Source organism: Ischnura elegans, chromosome 6 (genome assembly GCF_921293095.1).
Source record: "Ischnura elegans chromosome 6, ioIscEleg1.1, whole genome shotgun sequence".
Taxonomy (NCBI): Eukaryota; Metazoa; Arthropoda; class Insecta; order Odonata; family Coenagrionidae; genus Ischnura; species Ischnura elegans.
Window position 1 is genome coordinate 83,083,446 of NC_060251.1, and position 11,358 is coordinate 83,094,803.

Genomic DNA, 11,358 nt, shown 5'->3' on the forward strand with positions numbered 1-11,358 from the left:
TTGTCATTCATAAGTTTTATTATTCCCAAAGTACAAAAATTCAAACTTCGGATTCAGAACATAAACGAAATTTTTTGACCATATTAAACATAATAATCCAAAAAACTGTGATTAAAGCTTTCTTACCAGGTCGAGAGCATATTCACAGAAAAGACATTGCTATTCCTGAGATGACTCAAGGAATCCATTTCACACATGTTCACCAAGCATGAATGTGATTCGTTTTAACTCAGAAATAAACACAATGAGAGTACATGAAAATCCTTCAGGCGTTCAGCACGCAAGGTGGCCTAGACGACCGGAGATATTAAACAGCAGGCTTCATTTATAAGTCTGAATTACTAATGTGGAAAAATGAAATTACATTAGCACTTCCCTCAGATGACAACACTGGAAGTAGGGAAGGATAGACTCTTCTTAGTCTATCACGTGAACAGGTAAATCGATAGCAGCAAAGCTATGATAAGCAAAGCCGTTGGATGGACTCTTATCTCCGGTATTGCAAACTGAATCCATAGCAGTTCGCCCGCCACCTTGTGTCCCCTCCTCACCACTTGGCGGCGCCTAAATCGAGGAGTTTTTTTTAGCCACTACGCTGTGCGGGGAATAGTTACGCAAAGCTTTTTTTATATTTTTTTTACAAAATTTCCCGGGTTTTTCGCGAAAGTTTAAGGCGATTGCGAACTGAATAAAAACAGAGAATTGAATCTCAAAAACGGTGCGAGGGAGCAAATATTTTGAGGGCGTGGGACGGATGGAAAAATGAACAAAATTTTAGATTACGCCACAGAGTGGCGGGTATCGAAATCATTTATAAGAAGCGTTTGGAAATTTTCCCAGAATTTTTTCCGCCCGGAGACCTGAACAAAAGATATACACGAAGCGCCAGGGCGGATCGAGAGAGGGGGGGATACAAATTAAGGCGCGAAAGCAATTTTTTTGTTTGTTTTTTTTTAAATTTTTTCCTTAAAAGGATATGGGAATGTTTGGCAAATGAAACCTTGTTAAAATTAGGACCTCCGGACATATTCTGGGAAGAGAGATAGAGAGAGAAACTTAAAAGAGGGTCAACATATTGATCTTAATTGGTAGGGTGATCTCGTGCTTGTGATGTCGGGCCCTCTCCTTCGTCTCTGCTCATCGTTTACTCAGGCTCGGAGAGTCGGAGCCTGGAGAAGTCTTCGAAGACGATGTTCTCGTCGTCATCGTTGGTGTAGCAGGAGTTCTCGTAGCGAGTTCGCTCCAGGGACTTGGCCTTCTTCTCAGCGTTCATGGTCTGCTTCTCCATTGAGCCTGAAAAGATAAATGCGCGAGGTTAGGCTGTGAATTTCACGATGCCGACCTTGAAGTTGAGAAATAGATATCCATTTACTCCGTTCAGATGAGACAGAATTTCCTCGAATATTCGTGAATGATCTAATTCTGAAATGTATGGTTTCTAATTGGGGGTCATCAATTATTCTAACCGACATATATTCTGCTTAATTATCATAAAAAAACTACGTTGAACTCAATTTTCTTCCTAAAAAATCACTTTTTGTTTGCATGAAACGATTTAACAAAAAGAAAGGGCAATATGAAAGGGCCAATGATTCCAAGTAAGAGCAAAATTACTGGATAATAGATTAAATTTCTACCACAGCAGTTACTACCCAAAATTTTCCTCAAATATGAATGTGTCGATCACGAATGGATTTGTTATCGATTTATTAAGAATAGCATTAAGTGCTTCAACGCATGGCTCTTGACTTATTAGTCCCATGGGATACAAACCTGGGGCTGGGTGAAGGAGCTTGAATGGAACATCGGTCTGGAGGTCACCGCCGAGAGCACCGCAGTTCAGCTTGACTCGGAGAGAGTAGGAGACGACAATACCCATCGCCTCATGTGGAGACTGTCCCTCAGGAACCAAGGTGGAAGAGGCAAGGTTCACATCGTCTTCCTGCAATTCAAGAATAAAGAGGAGGTTACTTTAGTAGGTTGGAAAGGATTTGGAAAAAAACTAGAACGGTAGATATGCGATGAAGGGAAACTAATAAAAGCGATAAAAATTATTCAAAGGCGGGCAAGACTTAAATAAAGACAATAAGGAATAGGTAGTCAATTTAGAGACTACAATTCAGTAAATAAAAGATGGCTGATGAAGCATAGGACTGAAGGATAGTTAGCATGGAACAGGAAGAGAGAGGTAAAAATAGTTCTCGTGGAAGCTTTGCAAAAGATATGACACAAGGCAAGGATAGTAATTTTTCGCAGCTGTGAGGATTTTGGCCCTAAGAATTGTGAATTTGTAATAATCTTCGACTGCATTAAGCCACAGAAACCCAATTTTGATAGTAATTACCCAACTCACTTTAACTATTATAAGACTGGCGACTAAAGGAGAATTATAATTATGAGCATCAATATTCAATTATCATTCCGAATGGTGACGTAAAGTTTATGCACGATTCCAATTCTAGTCAAAGCTTGATATGATGTAATAAGGCTGTCATTTGGCCAGAATCTGAACCACCATTTCAGCCCACTATTCTCTAAAAGGCAAGATGAAGTATTGAAATAGTAATATAAGAAATAAAGAATAAACATTCTGATGCACGATGGAGAACCTCGAGTCGTAAAAATACTCCAACTGCATGCAACTCCCCTGTAAAAGTACCCTTTGCAATGATACTCGATGAGTGAAAATCAAGTCCTGAATTTCTTATGGTCACATTACAAGAGGACATCAAAAAGTAGTCCAGGCCGTTCATCAACTATCACAAGGCTCTATCATTTACTCTAGATACAAGTGCCGATCTGGGTCAATACAAACAGCTTTGGACGATAAGAGGGCCGAAGCAGTTAAAAAGGAAGAGACCCGAAAGTACACATTCTAGGGGGTAGCTTAATGGGATAAATGTTTGAAGGTATTTTTGCTGGGTCCGAGAGAATTTCTACGTTGTCGATCTCAATATTTATCATAAGATTCCAACTCCAGACTATTATAACCGATCTAGGCTGTTGCGAAAAATAAATCTGGTTAATAAGTGGACCCAAGTGGTTTTCGGGCCAACTTCAAAGGATAGTGCCTGAAAGTATAAGGTTCTGGGGTACCAGCTGAAGGCATGTGTGTTTGGTCAGAGAGGATGTCTGTGGTTGCCAATGGCTACGTGAATGTTCCCGAACCTTGAGGTGTCCATCAAGTGCAATTCCAAGTCGGTCCTTGTTGGAAGCGGCCTGGGGCACAAGGTAGAAAGACTTGGTGAGGGAAGCACCGGGGGTGATTGGGCAGCCCTCCCTGGTCTCCATCTCGGCAACGAATCGAGAGAACTGGTTGTTGACCATGGTGACCTCGCAGTGCTGCACAACCATGACCTGCGGGAAAGAATCGATTCGTACACAACATCCAGAAGACATTTCTCTGGCTTTCGTTCCTAAGCAACATTTCAGGCATGGTCGCCTTTTCTACCTTGATGTTCTTCACAGCCTTGCGGGAGTTGTTGCTGACGATGACATTAGCGCAAACCTTCTCGCCGTGGTAGTAAATTTCCTTGTCCAGGGTGACCTCGAGGTTAAGCTTGCCCTGGGAGAAGGTGAATCCCTTGGAGACGAGAGAGCTTGGCAGTCGGGCGCCTCGGGTTGGAGGAGCGTACTGGATCTGTGAATAAATAAATCGGCCATCAAACAGTTGTCCAGCCTTGCCCAGCCAGGATATTAACTCATGGATCTTATTACCTGATCGAATGATTAGCAGTACGCGTATGAACTGAGTTTCAGTATCTCAAACAGTAAGTTGAAGTCGCACGTCAAAAATATTACGTTAAAAATTGGCTGTAAAGCATTGCTAGAGTCCTTCAAGCTTGATCCAAAACGGTGAACTATGGCACGCTAGTCTGGGTGCCTTCAGCCAAGCCCGCAGAAACATGGAAAATCCCAGACACATTCCAATATGCACTGACCCGGACTCAAACCAGGTTAAGTCCTCAAGATCTTTCTCCGACACCGTTAAGTACGGATGACAGTGTTAAGGTTGACCGCAATTGGCCTTGTCGCAATTTAGTTCTGTAACATTTAAAAATTTCTACCTTTCGAGCAAAGTATTGTAAAACAAGTGTTTTGTAACATAGTGACAATATAAAGCGTACACCTCGTTCGGTCGATTTGGAGTATTCAGTACACGCAGTGCTGATTTTGATTTTCGCCAAGAATTTGGAAAATGTTAATTGGAGTTAAAAATAATATCCTGTATCGAACCGTAAGATTTAAGAAAATATTTAGCAGTTCCGTTTTCAAGTTTACGTTTCAGTTTGAAATTTATATTTCATACCGAAAAGTAAATTTCAGGCATTTTTCCGAATACTCAATGCACGCGAATATGTGGTCTGATTCTAATTTTCACCTCGACTTTGAATAAATACGAGCCATAAAAAAAGTGTTACTTGGAGTCTTAAACTAATATCCTTAATGAAGCCGCAATAAAATTACACAAAGACGTTTGGGTCCTGCTTAAAAGTGCAAATTTGAGTCTGAAATTTTACATTTCATACCGAATAGTAAAACTTGTGCATTCATTTTTTTTTAATCTTATTTCATAATGCCATTTTTATTTGGGCATGCTTTGATATGCAGAAATCATTCAATACCTTCTTGATGGCCATGGCGACGGAGGATCGCTTGTGGGTCTTGTCATTGATGTGCTCGCCAACATAGGCCTTGACGCTGTACTCAACTCCAAGTGGCTTGCCGCCATCATCCTCACCGTTCTGGATGAACACGGAGGATGGGGCACAGGTGGGGAAGTTGAAGGTGAATGGAGTAGCGTTGGCTCCGAACTTCTTCACCAGCTTCTCCTGCAGTAAAATAAACAATCACTCTCCGTCAAAAAACGTCTATCACGCTGAAAAAACTTGGTAGATTCAATAGTTGAATGGCAAAAATTTATTTCGGTAAACTATAATATTTGAAGGCTAGCAATGGAGGCATGTTTTTCAAAATATACACGTAGCAGCTGCTTGATAAGTTCTTATATAGTGCTTCTCGTTTCCCTAGAAAGCTATAACCAGTGGAACGAATAAGGTTGTATGCTATTTCGCGGATGAAACTAAAGGAACTTACAGTATTAAAATGTTTGAGTACTTTGCCAGTGAGTGCGTAAGGGTAACTGAATTCTGTATGAACTGTTGACGGAATGAATCAGACATATAAATATTATCTATTACTTTATAGAGGGTGTCAGCCACTTCAAGATTAAAGTTATAAAAAGCATAAATTTGTTTGATTCTTCGTTTATTTGGTCATAATATATAAAAAAAAAAGCTAATGACATGATTTTGAAGTGGGGACACATCAATGGAAGTCGCAATATACAACATTAGTTCCGAATAAATTATAATTTTGATATTTTGGTGACATTTTCAGCAGATATTTTGAGGATCTTACTGGTTGGAATATAATTTAAATGATGTTTTACGGGTAACATTCAGCTATTTCGTATTTCCACACTTGCCTGGATGGGAGTCAGCTCCTTGGAATCCTTCTGCGGGACGATCTGTCCGTTAGCGATCACCATCTCCTTGCTGAACTTAACTCCCATCACCTCATCTTCCTCCCGCCCAAAGCGGTAAGTTGCTGTCACCTTAGGACCATGAGGATTAAGAAAATTAAGAAAAAAATACGTGTCACTATTGGAGTGAAACAGATCGTTTCATAAGGTTATACCCCGAAATGAGCGTTTAAGTGTCTCCATCTTTGAGGATTATAAGATAAGAGTTACCGAATGATTTCTGCCGTTGATTTATTTCATCTTGAGGCCAGAGTCTATTTGAGAAATTGAGATTCCTCTCCCATTTCATTTTTACGGAATTATTCCTTCTAAAAGTTATGCTCAACGCTTAACATTTAAAGATTTTTGAAACAGATAAATATTGGAATAAAATCAGGGAGGGAATTACTTCAAGCCGTGATAGATTGAAAATAAATAACATGATTTCCCCGAAATCGAGTCAGTCACTGGATACAATAGGTGCACATAAATCAGATAACTCAATGATTGAGGAAAATTTTCATTTCAGTGATGGTACAACGGGAACAGCATCATTTTTTTACTTTAAGACCCTCGAATTTAGAGATTCAACAAGATAGCGTAGCGCATTTATCACAAAATGCACCATGGCGTCTTTAATATTAACTCGCATATCTGATAATGCTGAGTTATACTAAAAGTGAGTCTGTAAACGCGCAAATAATACGGAATAAATAAAGTTGAAGGATTTTTAAATTATGAACATGTTTATATTCTCCCGTTTTTGAAGGGGATGCGTTCAAATAATTCACTCACCTGGCCGAAGACCTTGCGTCCTCGCAGGTAGTCGCTCTCGACCACGATGACTCCATCGATGGGGTCAACATGGTCAAGGTGATCAACATAGTCCCTCTTGCCGAGGTAGACAGTGACTTTGCCTGTTCAAAGAAACCATTTAAAATTTCAGAAAAAAAAACGCTGAATAGTAGTGGCAACAAGAGCGCTTCAACAACTGGCTATTCTCTCGAAACGATATTATCAAGTTAAGGACTCACAAAGGCTATTTTTTTCGGCGATTTACCATTTTTTGCGTCATGCGACCACTTCGTGTTTCCTTAGCCACTTACCGAAGCATATTCTATACCGCGGTAGCCTTGGTTAGGGATTGCCTACTAAAGAGCTTTTTCTAAGAACCTCAACGCGGAAGGATAATGAGATAAGTGACCACCACCGTCAAAGGAGATTCCCCGTCAAAATTTTGTTAGGATTCGCACAGAAAGCGTCAAATAATGTAGAGCACGAAGAAAAGGGATTTAATTTTTTTAAACACTAAGCAAAAAAACGCGGAACACAATAAGAGTAATAAGCTACATTTTTAATAATTCACTCAAAAAAATAAAGTAGCAGCTTGGCGAGCGTAAATGTATTTGGAAATGCGACAAAAAGACTGCAACAAAAAATGAGAGAAGAATGGTAATATTTATCAGAATTCAGTAAAAAGATCCGAAAATAAAATTTCGTAAGAGGGCTAAAAACGATACAACATTTTATTTTAACAGAGAACATATGCGTAAACAGTCAAAGAATGCAAAAACAATACTGATTCATTCACTTCCCCTTAAATGAAGATACAGTGGTAAGAAATAGTGAGATGACACTGCCTTATTAACATTAGTATCCATTAACTTGCTAATAGTATCAGCATAGAGACGGTGGTTAGCGAATACAATGTAGTCTGTAATAACCGATAGTATAACTACATTTGACAGAAAAAATTACTAAGCATAACATTTCACATCACCCGATAATACACATGGAAAGATTAGTTATCTGTAGAGAATACGAAAGTATTAATTCACAGGAAATATTAAAAATATTTATTTATGATCGGTGAAAGAAATAAACTGGCGATTTCACATTATGAATTAATTCATTCCAAACTAGTTTCAGCATATTGCGATGGCATATTGCAGAAACTTATGAATACCTTACTTTTTAAAACAATACTGCCACCCTTTCATCGCTGTTTTACTTGACAGTTAAAAAAATGTTCTGCGAATGAAACTTTCCCTGAATAAATATTCAAACATTCTCTCTGTACTTGGCTTCAAAAATAATATCCGCTTCATACCCAGGGCAAAGCATCACTTTATACGTACAATTCAGAAAATGTGATTTCACTAGAGCTATTTGGCTTAGAAAGTAGTGAATTGGCAGGAAACCTAAAACAAGAGATATTAAAATGCCATACTCGAGTCATTTACAGCAAAACTACCGCATAAACCTCAAATTACAGGCCCTAAAATAAATTCGTGTATTTTTTGTAATTAGACAGCATTTTCGAAACAATTTCTCATCATATCAACTTTTCACACAATTTTCTCCTCGTTTGCGTAAACATACGATCAGTGTTCCCTGCATCGTTTATTTAACCTCAATCATCAAACCAAGTTCAGTAATAATAAAAATGTGGTAGAAACGATGAGATTTAAATGAGGTAGAAATATATTAAAAGAAAACGAGTACTCTTGAACCAAAAGATAACTAATGAATTACTAATTTCAGCCTTGAGTAACTTCAAATTAGTAATTTGAACCAACAATAAATCGAGGCTATTGTTTAAAGTACTTTTTCGAGCAAATAACTCTTCGAAAGTATAGTAACCAACAAAATTATTATATTACTTTCCCAAAAAATTATCCAGCAAGTAAATACAGAAAATTGGAGAGGAAAACATAATTACTTAGTCTACCGAGTCCCTATAACCGAGTAATTCAATCTCGCCATTGTTACCCGGAAAATCTAATTTGAATAATCCGGTTCAACCAGTATATGATTAATGGCTGAAAAAATTAGCTCAAGAACCCCGCGTATTTGGACCGAATTACAATAGAATCTCTCCACCTCGTTCACGGATATACAGTTCCAAGGAATAATGGCTCAACGCTAAACCGCGGAGAATTGCAGCCCCCGGGTCGTGGGTACTCACCATTGGGAGTGGTTTTCTTGAAGACTTTTACGGCGACGACGAAGAAGAGAAAAATTAACGAGATCATTTCTTGTATGCCGACTGCGCTCGGAAGGACAGACTGGAAAACGAGAGGATGGCTTCTTCACTCCGCCTCAATTGAAATACCGTCACAAAAGGGCGACACTCCACTATCCTCGGAGATTATAGGCCTCCTTCGCCTACAGTTAGTTCCTTCTTCGTCGCAGGCAATAATACCCTACAAAGGACCGCTGGTCGCCGCAACCTTTATATACTCCATCTGGGTGCACATCAAGGGTTTCCCTCCCCTGGTACCCCTGCCTTCTCCTAGCATTTGCTGTACGACACCCCCTACCTCCATCCCCCCTCCTCGCAAGCATTCAGACCGCATTCCTTTTCGTGGCTGTACCAAGCAGAGAAATTCTCCACTGGCCACATCAGAGAGACTGTTTAAGAGTCTACGATTGCTATTGCTGGGCTTGTGCCTAATACTTCATCAGGACAAGCAGGCTACTAGCAGGGCAATAAGGATGGTAAATATCGGAGTAGTGAAGTAATTATATTCTAAGTACACCATCAAAATTAACTCTAGGAATTAAGTTTAGAATCGCGATTTCAGGCTACAACTTCAAAATGCAAAAATGCATGAAATATACATTTTTGGCGTAATTCGGTGGAAATCTTTGATATTTAACGTAATGAAAGCATTTGTCTCTTTCCACACTTCTTTATTAATCTGAATCGGTAGAAATAAATAAGTGACGAAATAGACAAGTGCTTTCATTATTTTAAATGGCAAAAATGTAGTTTTAAGTTTTCAAGAATTGATTTCCCTAAGCAGTACCACAACTAACAGATCCTCACAAAAAGATAGTGTGGTATCGGTGACATAATTCACAAGCACAAGGTAAAGTCAGCAACAAGTAATTTTCCGCAATATAGACTCATGAACTTTTCTTCCAATTATAGCAATAATAACAGCAATGGGTGCTAGGGCGTATGAACGGCATTGGTCATTCAAATCCTACAGTGTATAGCAATATTTTTGGTATGCCATTACAATTCAACTGAGACGTATCACTATTTAAAGGAGTACTAGACCTTATTATAGAGAAAATACCCGCTCCATTGAGTAACTTGATTGCGCTGTTGATATTATTAGTGATTATCACTCAGCATTTGCCTTCATTAATCGGACATTATTAAGAGCCCTTACACCGGCCGGTATTTCAAACAAATAGAACACAGGTTATCATCTTGGGGCCGCAATACTTTTGTTTTCTGGTCCAACAGAAAGAACGAAACCAGGACATTATATTTTCGAACACATTGGCATAGAAACTCTACGCGCAATATAAGAGCAAGATAAAAATTTAGCAAGTATCATAATACTCGAAATTGGCTTAAAATCGTGATACTGTTATTTTTAGGATAACTAGCCCACACCACACGCCAGTTGAGACAGCACATATGGCAGTATAGAATTAAAACGTCAGACTCAAAACGAACATTTATTAATTTACTTATTTTCATCGCCCCGAAAACAGCTCATTTAAGGCCTTTTACATCGGGGAGTACAACATGAAACAACGACTATCTCACACAACCATGCCCTGGGTAGGGGCCACCTACCCGGTCGGGACTCGAACCCGCGACCTTCGGTCAGGCAGGCGGGGACTTTACCACGCCGCCACCGAGGCCGGCATAGTAATCAATTTACGGACACGAACAAAAGTAACTGAAGAGCACTAAGGCTAGATTATGGTTTTAATCTATTAAATTTAACAAAAAAATTATATGCAAGATTTTCATGCAATCAAGAATAACTTGACCCAAATAGTTACACAGCTAACAATTCTTTTGTCTTGTAAACACTGTACCTTGAGCCAGGAGTTACTTCTTATGAGACCTAATTAGAAAATGAGATGTAAAAATGCGAAGAACGAGGCAATCTATTCACATGCATGCCTTCAATCTCTGATTATATCGGCCTCGGTTGTGGCAAGGCAAAGTTTTCACCTTCTAACCCAAAGGTCGAGGGTTCGAATCCCGCCTGGTTGTTTTCCCCCTTCTAGCTCTTGGATGCATGAGCATCACATGAGCAGCACATGATTAAATGCAACAGAGGAATTCATAATCCCAAATACGCCTGCTGAATAAATGCAATAGTCACTAACTCAATGATTAAAACCAACGCTGGCTTAGATAGGTGAAAGACTTAGCCATAGGCATATGTATTTCACATAAGCCATTGAGGGGGCTACTTCCTTTCTCTGACCCATCTCGTACTACAATGAACGTATGGTATAGTATTTGGAGAAGGCGATCGACAGCTGAGGTCATTTGCGCCATGAGGGAAAACATGGAAGGAAGGATGTAGCGAAACCTGGCGTCAGCATTAGCCTACTCTCAACGAAAGGCGCTAAGGGGACCACGGCTTAACGTCCCATCCGATGGACTGAGTTTTGCGCTCATTATGTCCTCCGCGCAACATTCAAGTAGGGATCGGACAGTCTCTGAAAATTCTCCGCCACCCCCGAAAATTGAACCCGATCCTAAGGACTAGGAAGCCAACAATATAGCCATCAAACCAACCCAATCTTCGATGATTTAGATGCGAGGTATCTTAAGAATTCTGCCGGGGTTTGAACCCAGAACCCCTCGATCAGCAGCCCAAATGCTCCACCAACTTGGCTACCTCACTCCCGAAATTTCATAATTGCTCCCGTTATTTAATTTTTCGAGCAATAAATACAATATTATTATTACTATGTTTCCTTCTTCAGCTCACCGCGAGGTCAAAATGTTCCCCTGGATATAAAAAAACTATTTTTCCTTGCTTCCTTATTTTTCCCGTATCCTGCAT

At 39.5% G+C, this 11,358-nt stretch overlaps 1 protein-coding gene across 1 annotated transcript; it reads right to left on the reverse strand.

The window, feature by feature from the left end:
- Positions 1-8,731, reverse strand: LOC124161077 (arrestin homolog). The gene is made up of 8 exons (XM_046537249.1): positions 8,493-8,731; positions 6,320-6,441; positions 5,489-5,617; positions 4,626-4,832; positions 3,452-3,640; positions 3,169-3,357; positions 1,774-1,942; positions 1-1,293 (listed from the first exon to the last, which is right to left on the reverse strand). Exons 1-8 carry the CDS (start codon positions 8,557-8,559, stop codon positions 1,145-1,147), a joined length of 1,221 nt encoding a protein of 406 aa, XP_046393205.1. The 5' UTR covers positions 8,560-8,731; the 3' UTR covers positions 1-1,144.
- Positions 8,732-11,358: the final 2,627 nt, after the last annotated feature.

Excerpts from the sequence above, each read along its gene's own strand:
- LOC124161077 (XM_046537249.1), bottom strand. The coding sequence starts at position 8,559 with ATGATCTCGTTAATTTTTCTCTTCTTCGTCGTCGCCGTAAAAGTCTTC. Across the intron at positions 3,358-3,451 it reads AGGCTGTGAAGAACATCAAG|GTCATGGTTGTGCAGCACTG; the intron begins GTAGAAAAGGCG and ends TCTTTCCCGCAG. Across the intron at positions 1,943-3,168 it reads CACTTGATGGACACCTCAAG|GAAGACGATGTGAACCTTGC; the intron begins GTTCGGGAACAT and ends CTTGAATTGCAG.